This window comes from Lonchura striata, chromosome 5 (assembly GCF_046129695.1).
Source record: "Lonchura striata isolate bLonStr1 chromosome 5, bLonStr1.mat, whole genome shotgun sequence".
Taxonomy (NCBI): domain Eukaryota; kingdom Metazoa; phylum Chordata; class Aves; order Passeriformes; family Estrildidae; genus Lonchura; species Lonchura striata.
The window spans coordinates 18074751-18093776 of record NC_134607.1 but is presented as its reverse complement, the minus strand read 5'-3'; the positions used below and the strand labels follow the sequence as shown (position 1 = coordinate 18093776).

Below are 19026 nucleotides of genomic sequence, written 5' to 3'. Positions count from 1 at the left end.
TCCTTTGACATTAGGTAGCTGGTGCTATATTTTCCTGCAGCAATATTGTCATAAAGTAAAATCCAGAGTTAAAAGTCAACTACAGCTCCATACCCAAATAAAAAGCAGAAACAAATTAAATCTTCCCCTGCCCAAAACTGGAACAAAGCAAAAATATGGAGATATTTTAAATATAAATACTAAGATAAATACTAAGTATGTACACTTTATAAGCAAAGCAATACTCTCTTTTTCTTGTCATAGTTAATCTTGGATGTGTTTGCCTCATGTTTTCTGTATCTTCCCCAACCTGCAACACAATTACAGAATTTCATAATTTAAGGATTTGGATCTTGATTCAGTACTTTGGTCCTGAAACACTGAAAAAAAAATTGCACAAAATCTATTTGAAAACATTTTACATGAAACTGTATCTAAATAAAGAGAACAGTAAGAGAATCTCATTATCCATGCTTTATGGGAGTATCTATTGACAGAAAAATCTAGCACCACACCACAGTTCTTCCTAATTCAGCAGATCACAGTCACAAACCCCAAAGAGGTGCACATGTGAGAAGAGGACAGAGGAATCCAGAATCACAATGAAGTGAGCAAATTTATGTGTTTACAAAAAGCAGAAACTGAAGATCTAAGACAACATCCTGATGCCCTGGAAGATCACTGCATTGTGAAGCTACAGAACAGAGAGCAAAGTGAGAGGGTAACAAAGCTTTATCAGAGCAGACAGAGACTAACACAAGCACTCCTTCTGAGACAGGCAACCAGGAATGATTTGCAACCAAAACCAGCTTCTACTTCAGCCACACAGTGACAGTGGTTTGTGTATTTTATTAGAAGAATATCAATCACCAATGGAAAATCCCATTAAACAAAAGATCAAATAAGCCTTCACCAGACTTAGGAAGAAGGAACCACAATAATTGAGACTGTGCAGAATTGTCTCTTCTTGACAGAACAACCCTTGGCAGCAAGGAAAGTTCCTTTAGAGCCTCCAGCCTGGTGGCTCAGACAGCCCCAGGTTCCAAAGTACATACAGATCAGAGAAGCACAATAGGAAAGTATCTGCAACTTCTTTACCTTAGATCTACCTTCATGTAAACCAGTAAACCTTTTGATTAACAATGCAATGGGGTAAATATTCTGTAACTGAACAGTCTGGACAGTCACTCTTCTTTGCAGTGTTCCAGTGCATTCAACGTTTAGGGTATTTCTTGTCTCTCTTGGCCAGGCTGGCTTTTTCTTTTCCTTCCATCACAATGGTGCAGACAGATCCTTGTCAGTTTTTCTTCAAAACACTAACAGAAATTGAGCTAATCATGCTGTTCACCCTGAGTTGATTCTTTTTTGGCAGAATTATGATCCTTGCCACACTAGACTCCATGTCTCTGTTTAATCTCACCTCATGCTGACACATTTGAGTGGTCTATACATAGCAAAAGGATGGTGATAACCAGTTCAGTTCAGCGCACAGTCAGATGCACTGTGGTGTTGTCTGAATTATTCTCCTTGCAGTTTTGTTTAACCCCTTGCATCCTCCAGGAAGATCCTCATGACAGGAGAAACATGAGACACAGGGTGTGCTCTCCCTGTGAGGACAAAACCCTTGCAGAACTCAGCCACAACTGCTGCTGAGAGCCCAGTGCCAGCCCCATGGCTGTGCTCAAATCCCTACACAAAGGTGCAGACATTTGGCCCCATTGCCACACTTTGCACAACAACCTCTCAGGGCAGGCAAGGTATGTTGTGTAACAAGGATAGTATGGAGTATTTCTATTAAATACAAACTGCTTAAGGCACCCTTAGTTGTTGTAGTTGCACATGCTGATCTACATGGTACTGAGAGATAGAAGGCAAATGCATTTAATAAAAAAGGAAAAAATCCATTATTCATATACTGATATATCCTTTCCATACTCTGTACTTTGCTCGGAATCTCATTTATGTGACTATGGAGAGTTTTCCTGATGTACACACAATACCATGTAGCTTGAGCTCTGCCAGAAAAAAAAACAGCAGGAAACTGCATGACATTGGGTAATGTCCCAGTAATTTAATCAAATGAGTAATTAAATTATTTAAAGTGTTCATTTAACATACCTTACAACAAGAGAAAGCAAACACTGATCCTATTTCACCCTTGCTGGGGACCAGATGAAACAAGTTACTATTTTATGAGACTGGGAGTTAGAATTCAGGTTAAGAATGTGATTCTAGTCCAAAAAAGATTAACAGTGCCAGAGGGCAGGAGGCAGCACAGGAGCCAAATATTTACTTGGGTAACAAATACACTCTTTAGAACCTGTTAGAAGTGGCAATCACAACCTGCAACCTCACAACCAATCCAGAATGTTTGTTAACACCTGCAGAGGGGCTTCCCAACCTGCACCCTCACACATGGTGCAGATGATACCACCAGTCATCTGGAATTCTGCTTCCTATCCATCACGTTCACTTCAAAGCCTCAAGAGGAATTGCAGTTCAATAGTGGAACTTGCTGTTGCTGAGCAATTTCATAAATTAAGTACGTTCTGGCAGAGCTTCTCTGGAAGGTATCAGCAGTAATCCAAACACCAGGACCTAGCAAATTGCATGGGTAAAATCCTAGCTCTGTTAGAGCCAATAGCAAAACTCCCAGGCACTTCTACAAAGCCAGATTTTAATTTCTCATGCCAGCTGCAACACGTTGCTATGGCTTTGGGCAAACTACACTAATTCAGCCTCCCTAGTTCAAAAACATAGACCACTAAGTACTGCTTTCAGAAAGACAGTCTGTGGAGGACACATAGAAGTGGCTCATACAGTAAAGGGCAAGCATTATCAACCAATGCAATTTAACAAACAGGCTACTTCAGCAACTCACCATCAGAGAAATACTCCACTGATACAAATACTAGGCTTGCAGTTGCAGCCTGGAAAATTCATTTCTTGTCCTGTGGAAGGCTGGACAGTGCCTTCTTTATGAATTCCATGCACAGCAGACTGGCCGAAGCTCTGGTGCAGATGACTGTCTTCACTAGTTTGATATTTTGAGAACTGTGTTCAGGTGTTCTGTGTCAACCATCAGTTATGTTCTTTCACAGCCAATGAGTGTAAGTGAACAGCTGCCTGCACAAGTCAAGAGATTAACAAACACACTGCTACACAAATGCACATATTAACTCTGGATAACACACACATTTGTTTAACATTAATTCTCAGGTGTTTTGGCAAAGAAGTTTCATGGTTGTATGAAAAGCAGCTATAAAATGAGATTTGGCTCCTTGGTAGGTGGCATGTTACAGTTTTTTAAGAAATATTATTCTTCCCATATAAATGCACAACAGATGTAACATTCGACCTAAGCAATAAGATTTATTACTGTTTTTAAAGCAAATTCAGCACAGCTTAAGAGAACACTGTACAGAACTCTTTAAGCTAGGAAGAGGTTCTTCTTGTCACCAATGCATGCTTTGCATTTGTCAGTTCTTGCCCTTAAAGCCAAAACACAGTTTAATATTTCAGGTTTTTTACAAAGGTGATGATCCTGCAATTCAATCTGCTAATGTAGCACATAGCAGGCTCCCTCCAGTCACAGCAGTTCTGGGCTCATGTCCTTGCTTTTAGTATCAAAAGAAATGTGCATGGCCTCTTTGGTCTCTTTTTGAGCCCCCAAAACATTTCATGTGATTTATGTTAGGCGTTATTCCAACAGCGCATGCAATCAAAAGTAAGTGTCACACATTGTTTGGCAATGAAAAATAAATGTTACAGCTGTGATCAAAGAACATATTTTGTTTATATTGTCTTACATTAATTTCTTTACCTCATGCATGCTTGTATAAATATTTACGGTTTCATATTTTCTTCAGAAGCCATAGTTCTTGTTTTCTAAAAATAACCTGCTATGCATAATATTCTCTTTTCAAAGCACTGTTCTTCCTTTTGTTAAGTTCATTTCCAAGATCTCTGTGCATGAAAAGTGGTGGAAGATGGATATGTGCAACTTCACTAACAAACCTGTTGAAAATGAGGAACAATTCTTGGATAAACAACTTCAATGGTGAACAGTTCTGTGAGAAATGAATAGGCCTCTATGTTATGCAGTAATTTTACATTTTGTATAAGGGCACAAAATGAGAAAATTATAACATACCTGAGAAAAATACTAAAATCTCATTTAAAGAAAATTTTTGTTGCTCAACAGCTTTAACTATCAAGTGATTTTTACATGAAGTATTTCACTTCATGTAACATAATCCAGATGTCCAGCAGGCAGCCCCTGACACTCTCTCAGGTGAATCCTGAAGCTGACACTGTTGTATTCATGTTGGAGAAATCCATGTATCTGGAATTTCAACTCCTACACTACCACGAACAGAGCCAAACTCTTAAACTGTGAACCTCTATACAGCCTACAAAGAGAATTCTAGCACCAATATACCACTTCCACATCATTTTTCTGTTACGAACAACTTGTAATCAAAATTGTTTTCTGATCTCAAGTCTAAAGTACTGCATCAAATTTAGGGCTGCCCAAGCACATTCTCTTCCCAAAGGCAGGCATGGAACAAAGTTCTTGGATGCTGCTCTAGAAGACCTTTGGGCAACATTGGGAATGCTGCAGATCTCTGATCATATCAAAAGCATCCCCTCAATTTAGATGGATCCCTTCCCAATTCATCACAACCACATATGCCTGCAGATTCTCTCTGAATTAGTGTTCCCCAAAACTCTTCTAATCCAAGAGTAGTTCATCTGCCAGCTCCCTAGACAAAGAGCACTTTCAATAGCTCTTTAGGAGGTATGCTGATAATCTTTAAGAAATATTGTAATCCCACTAAGTGTCTCATGTTGGTGCTTGCATATCAGTCAGGACAAGCAGTTTCCAGACATTTTAAAGGGATGCATCTGATTCCTGCCAGAGAAAAATCACATTAAGTCTTCACCTCTCATTAATTGCTGTCAGTCAGGGTACTGACATCCATACAGATGATGCATATTGTATTTGAAGAGTATCTGCATGTATTTGCAGAGATCCACATGCCAGGAAACTTTCTGCCTGTGCAGTGCCCAAGCACTGCTTTAATTTTCTTTCATTTTACACTGGTTTTCTCTGATTAGTGTAACAAAGGTAGTAGCAGTGGAAGAGGTGTCCAAAGCAAGCAGCTTGCCCTGTTCACACATCCTCTTCACTATATGGTTTTATGCCAAGACTTCCTGGTATCTAGAATCTGGCTTCCTTAACACAATGGGAACATGCATCTCTACTGTGTCTCACCCACCTGGGTTAAACCTGGTATCCCAGAGAAAAGAATGCTATTTTCACTCCTAAGATCAGGAATTTCATAGAAATGCCTGCTGTATGCTCTTCTGCAGTGAGAAAAATCGATTCTCTGCCTACCTGCAGAAACAGCCCCTTGGACTTGAAGAACGTCCTCAATCAGAGACAGAGGCTCTTGAGGAACTGACCACCAGACTGGCAAATATTAACAAAAGATTTACTGGGGCATATCTCAGAATGAGGACTGGGTACTCCATTACATAGTGCATTTTTGCTTATCCTCTGAGCAAATTTCAGTACAAGGTATAGGGATTTCAAAGTGCCCATATTAAGGAGTAAATCACAGAGAGGCTTATCAAACCACAAGTACAAGTGAGGGACTTCTGAAGTTCTGTATCATCTGTGTATGTCAAATGAGAGACTGTTCTACAGAGAGAAATGCAACTGATGAATTGCATTCCTTCAAGAAAAAATTTTTATAAAAATTGTTTAAGGTTTACCTTTTCATGGCTTTTCAAAACTCCCTGAAATATCCAATAACATTGTGGGTGACAAAAGAAGAAAAGGAGGGAAGAAAAAGACAGAAAAGTATTCTGGAAACAAGACAGTTAAATCATTCATGTTGTCTACAATTCCTTTGGCTCAAGACAGTCTCAAGACAGACTCTGGCTTTGTAGTAAGGAAAAAAAAATCCTCTACTGTCCTACCGTCTTTCATCTACAATGTATGATGGAATCCAGAGTCACAAACTGCCAGGACTTCACAGGCAGAGTGCACATCCTAAAGCAGAGCATTTAATGCCTCCCTGACACCCCACAGGCAGCCTTTTTCCCTAAAGCAAAGAATCTCAAAAAATTTGCTTTCCCTAAAGCAAACAATATAATTTTGTGTGACATTCTTCAAATATTTTGACTTAATACTCCCAAAATACATTCATTTCAGTCAGATTGTCCACATGTGGGTTTTTAGGGGATTGTTGAGGTTTGGGGTTTTTCAACCTTTTCCTCAGCTTGATATTCTGCACTCTTCCTGGAGGTGGCCATTGTAATTAAAGATTCTGCTTCGTAATGAAAGCAAGCAATGTATTTCAATGCTGAAAGAGAGAGAGCAAAAAGAGGCAGCCAAAACATGTGGTGATTCTTATTTTCCTTTCACAAGTGACAAAACAGCATATGCAGTTCAACACCCAGGATAAGTTAATTTTATCTGGAAAAGCAGCTTATATAAGTTCACATTTGCTATGATTATAACCCCCATAACACTAATTTCCTATGTAAAGCCACTGTGGTGCCCACAAGGGCACTTTGGGATTATGGGCATGGGGGCAACATAAATCACCAGTTATCAGACATTGTTTTATTTTGCAATACATTCATGATTCTCTATCCTTCCATTGGCAAATACATCATGCTTGGTTGGCAGTGCTGGTATCTGATATTCCATGATCACCTCAAAGTGAGACAGTAAATGCACATTTGTGTTTCTCTCCCTTTAATGACAATAGCTCAGAAAACACCTAAAATCCATTACCTATTTATGATCATGTACAAATGGGTATTTATCATGTTAAAACAGAACCATATGTTAAAGTGGAGGCCAGAGCCCAGTAATTCTTTTTGGAAGAAAACCCTTTTCAGAAAAAAAGAATAAAATAATTAACATTTGCTTTTGCCAGTAGAAACATTTGCTCGTGAATCTTCTGGGAAGGGAAAGGCATTTAAGCTTTTTACATGCCATTCCCTCAGACATCTCTGACCCCAGTGCAAAATAGACAACAAAGATTCCCAACTCCACAATGCTGATTAAACTCTTGTATGAAACATCTGGATGAAATTTGCTTGGCAGCTGATTTGAAAAGTATACAAGAAGCAGAACTAGGGAGCAGCCATAGTTCAGTTTAGTGACACCAAGATGATGCTATGCAAAAGCAGATTTTACCTTGAACACATCAACTCCTAAATATTAGCTTGTGGCTGTGCAAGCAACCTCATTAGCAGAAGAAAAATAAATCCATCTTCTACTCTGCACACCAGTGTAGAGAAGGCAAATGGGCTTTAAAAGAAACCCAACTTGACAATCTTGTTTCTTTTAATAAAATAATAAAGGGCTTAAACAGTTTACCTGCCTAATACTTAACTTCAATTGACAGGTAAGAGAAAAGTCGTCAGTGCCCTTAGCTTCCAAAAACCATTTCTTAACTTCACGAATGATTTCAAAACTTCTGTGGTTTCTGTTAAAACTCACCAACAAACTGCATGTATTGCTTTCCTATTTACTATCTCAGTCAGTACACCCCCAGGCCTAAGTTAGCAAGTGATCTGTAATTTTCATAACCTGACATTCAAAATAAAGGATATCCTGGCCCTCTGCTGCTTGACCTTAGAGAACCTGTCCAATGCAGCTCAAATAGACTGTTCCCTTTTGGAAACACAGACCCTGGAATTCTCACAACTTTCCACATGTACAATAGGCCTAAAAACGAGCCATTTTCACTGCTGCTATTAACTAAGTAGCATCAGTGAAAAACCTACATGAACCAGGCCAACTTTACTCTGTAGCTGCTGGGGAGAGGAAGGCAAAAAAAAGAAAGAGGAAGCAGCAGCACAGAAACAGCCTTAGAGTCTGAACATTCTGCCTTACAGCTGCCAGGCTAGGAAAATTCCAGAAGGAATGGGCAGAGATCCTCTGGCCTTTTCCAGAAGCCAAGGCACAGAGTGCTTCAGATTTATCAGACTCACCCAGAATGACAAAATGAAAGCTTCAGCACTGCACAGAGCCAGTAGTAATTTACTGTAGTTGTGGAAAATTTGATGGGGTATGGGAAAGGATTTGACTTTTTATTTGGGATGCTGCTGTAAAGAAATAGATTATTAGTATGTGTTTAATATTGATTGGTGAATATTTTTAAATCATAAAGAAATTAACACAGAGACAAAATCTGGTCTAAACATTTTATCTCCAATCCAAAGTTGACATTCTAAAGCACCCCTACTGCTTTTTGCTACACAACTGCGATCCCAGTAGACCTAAAGGAGGGGCACCTATTCAAATTAGTACTGCTAACACTTCCTCTCTACATTAAATTCTCCACAAACACTTTGTCCTATAGAACCCTTTAGGTTGGAAAAGACCTCTAAGGTCATCAAGTACAACTGTTAACCCCATGTTCACTGCAAAACCCTGTCCCTAAGTGCCACATCTACGTGTTGCTTAAACACTTCCAGGGATGTTGATTCTTCCCACTTCCCTGGGCAACCTGTTCCAATGTGTGACCACTGTTCCCATAAGGAAATTTTTCCTAATATCTAGTCTGAACCTCCAGTGGTGAAACCAGTCTTCAAAATTCAGGAAAAAAATCTGTCAGAAGAAATTTCAGCATGGAACAAGAATAACCAATTGCAATGAAGACCAGAAATACAATCACAGAGTGTAACAGTAAGAAGTAAGTTTGAAGCTGTTCTTCTATCAAAATAAATAAAATATTGCAAATATTTTGTACCACATTATTCAGTACTACCACTGGAATGGAAATGAATGAAAAAAAACAGAAGAGATTATCCCACATATAATCCAATATTAATCAATAATAGTAAAAATAAGCTGTCATGTAGAACACCTACATGAGAGGGCCACACAACTTGTCCAGGCAGGAGCTAATATTGATGTAAATTTAGAGTAGCCACCTGCCAGGCAAACCACTGTAACTCAAGCGAGTTGAATTCATGGCTAAGAAAATAATTTAAGACTACTGCATCAAGGAAAAATCTGCCATTTTGTTAAGACCCTTTGACATAACCAGTGTATGCTCTGCAACTCCAACAGACACCTCCCTCTACTCATTTGGTCTACACCAAATTGGGAAGGTGTGCTAATATTCTGAATCCAGAAATTTGTATGCAACCAACAAACAAGTAAACCGAGCAGTAAAAAGCAGGTGATTGGAAAACATGGAACCAAGGCTTACAGTGTATCAAGAAATGTCCTTACACTTAAAAAATTATAATGCACTCCAAAATCCATTTGTTCAGGCAATCCATGTACAACAGAAGGCACTGTTATCCATTTGAATCTATCAATTCTGCACAGCAAAAACCTGAGAAGTGCAACTCAATTAGATGCAGCCTGGCCCCTCCCGGTCATCCAGGTTCCTTGAGGAAGAACATTTCCTTTCAGTCCATCAAATTATAAAAACACCACAAGAATTTGTACATTTCAGTAGCTGGTTAGAAAGAGCATTCTGGTGGGGGAAGCACACCACTATTTCCCAGAAAACCTTCAGCTGCATTAAATTACCCTCCTGTATCACTCAGAAGTCACGATAATTTCAAGAAAATGTAGTGATGAGACCCTTCCCATTGATCTTTGTAGCTGATCCTTCAGTTGCCACCGCGAGTATTTCCAGCAAAATTAAATGCTGTGATCAGTCCTTTGTTGTCAAATGTGTAGCCACTTTGTTGTTCTATTGTCTTAGTCTCTAAAATTCAAAGAAAAAGGATATGAAAAATCGTCTACAGAGAACACCTCTGTCAGAGACAATACAGCTCAACTACTATGGAAAAAACTCTCAGCTGAGTCAAAATTTCATTCCCTAAATGCAATGACAGGAATAAATTACACTCAGGTTTTCCCTGAAGGCATAAATGTGCACACCTCTGCAACACAGTCAAGAAATTAATCCTTTACCGAATCAGTTTATGCTACACTCTTCTGCATTCTTTTTAATTAAATCTGAATTTATTTTCCATGATGCAAGCTTTCTACACATCTAAAACCTCACACTAACTGCAAGGCAACATAAGTGGTTAAAAAGTTAGAAAACTGTTAAACACATAATAACTGATAGTAATCTTCATCAAATGCCTGTCTGCAGATAGATATTGCCTTAATTTGTTCTTCATTTCAAATGTCAGATTGTGTAAAACTAATTCATACCCTGTTGAAACAGCAGCACAAGTCAATGAGAAGACAATTAATTAGAAACAACAATAAACTTACTCTGAATAACACACACTTCCAGGCAAGGAATAATGTAATCATGATATCCTGTTCACGCTTCCTAGAAAACGTTAATTAGCACAGAGGTGGTTGTTACAGATTAGAAGCAATTGCAACATTTCTGCAAGAGCTGAAAGGGTCCCAGGGAACTGACTCACCTGCAGCAGTTCTCCGGTGCTCTGCTAATGTGTAGATCTCCTGCAGCTGTTTCTTCTGATCCTCACTCAACGGTGCGGTCAGGGAATGGTACCAGGCTGCATCCCGGCTCTGCACCGCTGTCAGGGCAGCAGTGGAAGAAAAGGCATTGTCAGCTTACATACAAGTTCATCTCAGAATAACAAAATGAAACACATGGAAATTCTGGCTGGTTTTAAAACAGAATCTGCACTGCAAAACGAGATCAGTATTCCTGTTGGTTTTCTTGCACAGAATTCCCACTCTAATAGAGGCAATCCATTTTGAGGAACTTAATTACATCCTCTGCTTTCTGAAACAGAACATTAACCATGTGGCCATTATTCATCGACAATCTGAATTGAATTTTCTCATTTAAAACTCATATGAAAACTAAAAGCAACAAGATTAGTGAAACAGGAAAGGGAGAAAATAATTTCTCCATTAACATCAAGAAGGTGACAAATATTTCTCTACATAGGAGTCCCTCTAGTGACCAAGCTCCACTTATTTAGGCTGTGATTGAAAAATTCTGAGGGAGAACGTGAAGAGAATTAATCTCTGGCTCTATTTGCTACTGTTTGTTTTTTGCAGCACTAGTAAGCCAAAAAATCATAGGACTAACATTAGAAAGTAAGATCACATTTTACAATTTCAGTAATCTAAACTATTACTTGTAACAAAGAAAAGGGTTTTCCCCACTGATGGCCATAAACATCTCCAAATGATTTCATCATGTTATATCATTCTGCCAAACAGCAAACACATACTCAGAAGTGCTTGTGTAAAAAACTGGTATTCATCAACACCATTTTCAAGGTCAAGAGGTGTGCTGAACCCTTCCAGAGCAGTCTCCTCCAATGCATCTTCATCCCAGTCATCATCATCATCATCTTCATCCTCTTCCTCTCCAGCTCCAGCACTGCCACCTCCTCCTCCACTGTGGTTCTCTTGCATTGCCTGGCTCACTTCATTTGTCTCGTCCTCATCGCTCGGTATCTCTTCTGCAAAAGCATTGACATGTTTTGTAAAACAAAGTTTAAAATCATAAGGAAACAATGACCGATGAATTAAAAACAATTAGTAAATCTAGGTTTTGGCTGGAAAGGTGACCATCTGTTAATACCTCTTCCCCAAAATCTTAAAAGTCTTATGTTAAATGTTAAAACATTTCCTACATTCAAGATCAGTTAAACTTTTGTTTCTATGCAGACCTGAGGAATGTGAAATTGCCATCTTTTTTCTTCTTTCATTTATGTAGTCACTGTGCAATTACAGGGTCCAAAATTTTTGAGGAAATGTCTTAGATTAAATGGTCCATCACTCTACTTTTAAATTACAGAGACTTGCATAGAATTCACAAATGTACATAAAACCATGAGAAATTAATCTGTTGACCAACTGTCTGCCTTCTCTTCTTTAGTGTTGCCTTATTTGAACAACTTAAACCAACACGTTAAGGTGGTGTTACCTTCCATTACCACTTATGAAACTATGACCCCCAAATTAAATGCAACTACAACCTGCAATTCTAAATACTGCTTTTTCTTACTTAAGGAAAGTTATTTCTGGCTTATAATCAAGATTTTAAAACACCAAAACCTTAATTTCCAAACCTGCAGCTCTTCCTCTGATAAAAATTTAGAAAATAAAGATAACTATAGAGGCAGCAAGCAGGGACTGAATCACAGGACAGAGATCTGAACATTCCTGTGCTTGTTTCCATACTGTATTCCTATGTATTGAGAAGAATACTGTGATTCCATTACAGAACCATCATGGGTGAAATGTGAGCAGATTACATAATCTCCTTACATCCAATCTAATTTTCAAACCTCAAAACATCTACTCCTTGTCAAACACATTTGCCTGCAATGCTGTGGAGAATTCCCTCCCCACAATTCCCTTTGTAAGGCATTCTTTGATGTTTTTTCTCTTCTGGCAGACACAGAGGTCAGAGGCCTGTGTGCTCAAGGAACCTCAGCTGTCTCAAACCCCACTTTGCAAACAACTTTTCATTTGGACAAAGAAGAGCTGCCAGGATCTTCTTCAAAATTCAATCAAAAAGATCTTTCGAACAGCTGGGTAGTGAAACAGTTTCTTTCCAGGAAGCAAGAATATACCTGGTGGAGTCCTGGCAAACTCCTGCTGCCTATGTGAGAAGACAGGGCATATTCACAACTCAGAAGAGTAGACCTGCAAGTTATTCTTGAACCAATACTACCCTTTCACAAAATGTTAGCTGTTACACCTTGAAACATTTTGTTTACACTTTGGGAGGAAAAATCAACTCTTAAGATGGTATTTCAAGCACCCAGCAAGCCGAACTATTTTCAGCAGACTAATGAGTCTTAAAAACAAACTGCAATTTCTTACCCCCTTTAAATTAAATCCAGACAAAATCCACAATGTGAAAAGGGGAGATTTTACCATTATCTTCTGCAAAGTGTTTTTCATCTTTAGCATGATCCTCGTGTTCTGTGAGCTCTCGTGAGGCGCAAACTTGTTTTAAGCCCAAGAAGAGGAGGAGGATTGAAGGAACAATCTGGGCAGCCACAGCATCCACTGCAGGTGGTCGGTTCTGCAATTCCATTAGAATGCTCAATCCTATTATACACATCTTTCTGTCATGAAGTCTGAAACAAGACACAATTGTTAGCTAAAACCAGATTTTCACTGCAAGACTATAGAGAGAACATTAAAATCCTGGTGTTTGACATGGCAGAAGACAATGTCTCAGAGGCTATGTTTAAAGATCCTACACAAACTGTTTTCTTCATTCTGAATGCACGTTTCCCATTGGAAAGTACTTGTCCAAGAACAATTAAACATCTTTCTAGCACTGGTCAAACTTCTGGAGCAACTTTTTCTGATTACCAAATACAAAATTTGTAATGCTAAATAAATACTGTTTAATAATTATGTAGACTATCTTGTCTTTAATAAAGCATTTGATACAGATTATCATTATTAAATAGGATGGAAAATTAATTTGCCTTGGCTTTGATAGCTGTACTGTTTCAGGGATGGAAATTGGAAAAAACTATTAGTGATAAGCAGGAATGCATTGAATCGCAGGGTGCATTTATGGAATGCCCCAGGGATAGCTGAAGTTAAATTACGAGAAGTCCATCAGAATGGCTGCCTTATACATATTTCAAAATACAATTTCTAATGCTAACTTGAGACGCATTGCTAACTCTGGTGAAAGCAGGGAAATAATTCCATTTTATCAAGAGTAACTGGCAGTATACTCAAACTGGGAACTGACAAATGAGTAGACCTCCAGTAAAACAGAAGATAATCAACGAGAAAGAAATTCGTTGAATTAGTAGCAGAAAAATTTTTATGGGACCACAGTCAGGAAACTAGGTAAGAACCTATGCTCTTAAACATAAGAACTGATTTTCACTTCCAGAAACCAGAACTTCTGCAAATAAGATGGGAAAAAAATCTCTAAATGCCTCTGCAAATACTCTTTGGTTCTCCCTTACTGAAGAAGAATTCAACTTAGACCTAACAATACATTATTCTGTTACTATGGGCTTGAGAGGAGCTTTTTTGTTTGAACAATTCAATTTGATGCTGACAGCTTCTGTGCAAGCCTTCTGCAAGAGAAGTAGTGCCACCAAAACTTAGAGAAACCAAGCAAACCTCCAGAGCTGGCAGAAAATATCCATCCTCCAAACTCCTGATTATGAATCGGTTTTACTTTGGAATGAAGGACTACAAGCTGAGAAAGAAGAAGTATGATGGGCACCACAGGCTTCAATAAAGCTAACAGGGGGGCAACCACCCAAATCCACCACTTCAAAAATCACTACATAAATACAACTTTGCAGTGCTTAGCATTTCACTACCTAAGTTCCTATATAACATGCTACTGAACTATTATATCCTTTAAGTAACACAAGTGATCCGATATTGCAACTTTCTAAACGTTACTTGTGCTTAAACAAGGTTAGACATCTGGAGGGATTTAATGACAATTCCCATGTTGTTAGTCCTGTTAGGATTTACTCATTCTCAAGAGTAGCTGACAATAAGAATAAATTATATATGACCATGCAGAACATTATGATCCCAGCAGACCTTCCGAGAACAACAAAGCCAACCAGCATATCAAATGACACACTTTGTTACACTGGGTTTGGCTGCTTGGTTACACATGTTGAAAAATGCACCGAAGCGCAAGAGGAAGGCAGAGTTCCCGTAACCATAATGCTCTTTTCAGGTGGAATGGGTCACAAAAGAGGGCATACAAAATAGGGAGACGGAGATAGAGGAACAAGGTCTGCTTTCATGAAAAAAAACTATAAATCCCTTACTCCTCTCAGCTGAAATTACTAACTCCTGCATGTTAAAAACAAGCTGTTCACTCTCATGCCAACACTTTGCAGACCAAAAGCCAAGCTAAAGATAATGCTACCTATAAATTAAGGATAGCTGTTATTTGGAGAGCTATCCTTATTGCAAGCACAAATGGAAAAAACTTGATCTACATAGTCTTTTTGTCAGCAGTCATCCAAGTATGACCAAAACTCTGTAATCTACGCACAAGATTTCTATCTTGCATCTTGACACAGGGAAGCAATGAAATTTCTTCAAGACCCAAATGTACAAACTAGCAATTTCAGCCACATGCACCAGAGTAAACTAACAACTCTTAGGACTATTTTTTATTATACATTTGAAAAAGCTACCATCGCACGGCACAACTTGCAATATGCAACAGTAAAATGTAAAAAAAAAATATCAGTAATTAATAGCTTAGCTTCATATTAAATTATCATTTTGGACAGCAAATCAAAGTGCAAGAACCTGCTGTCTGAAAGGGAGTCATCTCTGGGAAGCAGCCCAAATGACCAAAACCCACAGCATATTTGTCATGCTCCACTTTAAAGCTGCTAAAGAGAGAAGTTGCAAGAATGAACCCATGTCTTCAGAATATGCATGTTATTAGAAGGCCCTGCAGGACAGCAGAAACTCAGGCACTGAGCCATCTTTAGTGAACCTGAGCCAGAAGGAGACTTTTCTTTCAACTGCCAACAGAGACAAAGAGCAGGAAAAGCATCCGCCTTGCCTGAAGTTCAGTATTCTACTATACCCCAGCTGTATTAAGGACCCATAGGACTGAACAAGGAACATGGAGCTTTATATATTTTCATAATAGCAAAGAATGGCTTCAGGACCATTACACTGCTATCAAAAGGGTCATTATTTCAGCACCCTTCCATCTGCTCAAGGGAGCCTGGATATGATTCTCCTTAGTAATCTGTTCTTTGAGATCTGTACTTATTTGCTCAGAAGCACACAATAGCCCTCCCTAACAATCAGGGACTCTGCTTATTCCTCAGTGGTTTATCAAGCCTGGAGTGTTAAACACACAACACACAGCACTGCAATGCACAACTCCAAGCCAAGTCTATTTTTAGCAAGCTGTGTGTGGTCCTCATAATCTGCAGGACCTCTTCTTGCTAACACATATTCCTCTAATACAGCACAAAGGATTTTAAAATATTTTGTATTTTAAACCAAGCTGACAGTATTTCAGAGAAAAATCGCTAAGCCTTTCCTCTTACTGTGAGAATCAAGTTTCTTTCTATTACACCAATCCAGTTCCTGGACAAATAGCAAATAATTTCCTTCTAGTTAATTGCTATTTCCTTCTAGTTGCAAAGTTGGAACCAACATAAGACTGTCATTTTTATATGCAACTCTGAGAAACCTAGGATTTTTAACTACTCAAACTCTTATCAAATATATAACCCTATTCAGCTTCAAAAAACTCAAAATCACTTACTGAGGGTTTTTTTGAAGCGAGATTTTCCTTTCACCCTGGTCACCATAGAAGAATTTTTAGTATGAGAATAAGCATAAGTCATGCAGAAGTTTCACCCAAACCTCAGCTGTCAGTAAAAAGGTAGAAAGTGGTAAGGAGAAAATGTTTCTGCAAAAGGGTTTCCAGTGTGAAGTTATTGCAGAAAACATGATGAAATACATACAATATCCTGTGGCACATAGGCACTATCAGCACACAACCACAGATATGTGACTTCCACTATGTCATACTGAATTTATGCACAGTCTTACAAGGAATTCTGAGTTCTCCCTGCCTGGCTCATTTTTAATATGCCAACTTTGTAACACTTTTTCAATACTTTCCATGGTTTTAATAACATAGAAGTACAGCTACTTATCTGTACATACATAACTGCTTTTCCCCTGCATTTTTCTCATGGATTCTATCTCATGTGTTCATACATGTTGCTCCAAAAATACTGCATTCTTTTGGCAAACACCAATGGCTCCAGCCTGAGCATGTGCAGCCATGCACAACCCTACTGTTGCCAGAGCACAATCTATGGGGACTAAGACTTCACAAGAAAAAAGACATAGAATGGTTTGGGTTGGAAGAGATGCTAAAGGTCATCTAGTTCCAACTCCCATGCCATGGGCAGGAACACCTTCCACTAGAGCAGGTGGGTCAAAACCCCATCCAGCCTGACCTTGAACACTTCCAGGGATGGAGTGTCCACACATAAGAGTGTGATATTTATGTGGACAAGGCATCCTGGACAGACACTGTCACCACCATGTTTTAGATTTCCTGCATGGCTGACAAAGAAATAACAGATTCACCTGGTTCTTCACATCTGGAGGTGGACCTACTTTGATCTTGTTTGGTTTCCCTAGGATCTGTGAGTTTACCAAATGATTTTAATCTGGGCCTAAAACTGCCTCTTAATGGAAAGCAAACTAAGTGTAAACCAAATTCACAAATGGCAGCTGATGAGAAAAAGCACTGTACAAATAAGAGTGCCCACTGCCCTCTTATGATGACAAAGTTGTTGGGGGGGACCCAAGAAAGGGTTTAAAGAACACCAAATTTTTTTTTTCACTTCTGTCTTTTCATGTTCCGTTAGACTTCTGAATCTGGGGCTTCTTTAATACTCCTAAGAAAACAAATTGTCTGCTAGAAGCATCGCTCTCCTGAGGGAAAGGGAGGAAGTCCCTTACAGTACATCACAGTGCTTCACCAGCAGTACTACAGCAAAAGCCCTACCCTACACCTGGAAGCCACAAAGTGAGGAGACAGCACAGAAGGAAGAGTGACTTTTAGATTTAAGCAATATTACGGATAATTATTTCTCCGCTGATAGCAGCAGATCAAAGAGAGATTTTTAATCCTCTGCTGCCATTCAAGTGCAGTCTGGGCAGAATGATGGAGATGACAATTGCATGTTTAAATTTTCATTTTCACAGGCTTTGTTAACCTCTGTCTCAGCTCCAAATACAAGTTTATTTGAACAGTAGTTTCAGTAGCTGATGCTTTTTGAAGAGCAACGCAGGAGAACTGAAAATTAAGCTGTAGCTCACAGTACTATTTGAGATTGAAGCCTAGTCAGACCCTCAATATTTTTCCTCTCTGAATCTGACTAGTTTCTCACTGAATGCTCCAGGATAAACTATTTCAGGCTATAGATCTCTTTCAGTTTACCATCTGTAAGGAATAGCTTCTTTCCTACAGTCTCTGTATTTGCTCAGCATGTGATATTTAGTAGGAAAAAATGAAAGTACAAAGAGATGAAGCTCAAGAACTTTGCTTCAGCCATTAAAGAAAATTGGTATGCAGAAATCCCAAAATGTCTTACCCTTTTCTAAAGTTGGTAGATATAAAAATAATTTAGCAATCAACAATAATATTACCACACGATGTGGAAGAAGCAACTTAAAGAAGACATCCATCTAAGCCTATCCATACACCTGCAGGCAGATGTCAGCCTCCAGTAACAAAACAAAACTTGAGCAGGAAGGTGAGAGGTAGCTGTTAACTACATCTGTCAGCTTTGCCCTTAAGTGGATTTGAATCTCACAGTTAAGACACCACTGGCCTTCACCTCTGCTCAGCATCAAATGCATGCTTTGCTAGGTGATGTCAGGCTTTGCTCCCCTTCATTAACTTTACAAATGCTCAGCTCCTGCCTGAGTGCAGACCAGTGCAGCACACACATTAATGGGAGGCCACAGTGACGCTTACGTTCAGCAGTATGCCAAGAAGTCAATGGCACAATGATAAATATGCAAGTTGATGGTGGAAATTCATTTAAAATCAGAAGTGGAGTTCACTACAAAAAGTAATGTTTTTTTTTTTTTTAATCAAATGGAGCAGTTAAAAATAACTTACAAAAAATACAGAACAGAAAGTATGTACACAGTGTTTTAGATAATAAGTTTACATGTTGTTTGTTATAAACAATAAATATAGTTACTGGCTTTCACATTTATGTATTAGCTTTTGCAAGCTATTATTGATCACAAAGATTCTTATATAATACAATTTGCAATTCCTTTTAACTGCTTTTTGGTATAAAATAACCTGTCAGCTTATGTATGTACCATATAGCTTATATAAATAATAGTGTGATAAATATATATTAGATCTTAGGGCTTAGCATAATATTAAAATAAAAACTGAGTAATGTATTAAAATACTTTTATTTGTGTAACTAGCCCAGATAATGGTGTGAAATAGCTAGGTTGTTTCTCACATTTGTGGACCATCTTATCTGAATGATAACAGTGACAAGAACCAG

General features: G+C 38.6%; 1 protein-coding gene across 3 annotated transcripts in view; it reads right to left on the bottom strand.

The window, feature by feature from the left end:
* Positions 1 to 813: 813 nt before the first annotated feature.
* The window catches only part of IPO8 (importin 8), a 49646-nt gene continuing 31433 nt past the window's right edge, over positions 814 to 19026 (bottom strand). Inside the window, exons 22-26 of one of the 3 annotated variants that reach the window (XM_021539988.3) lie at positions 12860 to 13065; positions 11200 to 11433; positions 10414 to 10530; positions 10256 to 10316; positions 814 to 9734 (exon numbers count right to left, since the gene is read on the bottom strand). In XM_021539988.3, coding sequence (XP_021395663.1) covers positions 10294 to 10316; positions 10414 to 10530; positions 11200 to 11433; positions 12860 to 13065 — 580 coding nt within the window. In that variant the 3' untranslated portion in view covers positions 814 to 9734; positions 10256 to 10293. Of the gene's footprint in view, positions 9735 to 10255; positions 10317 to 10413; positions 10531 to 11199; positions 11434 to 12805; positions 13066 to 19026 lie in introns of those variants that run through there. The other 2 variants (XM_021539987.3, XM_021539989.3) reach the window with 2 other exon arrangements.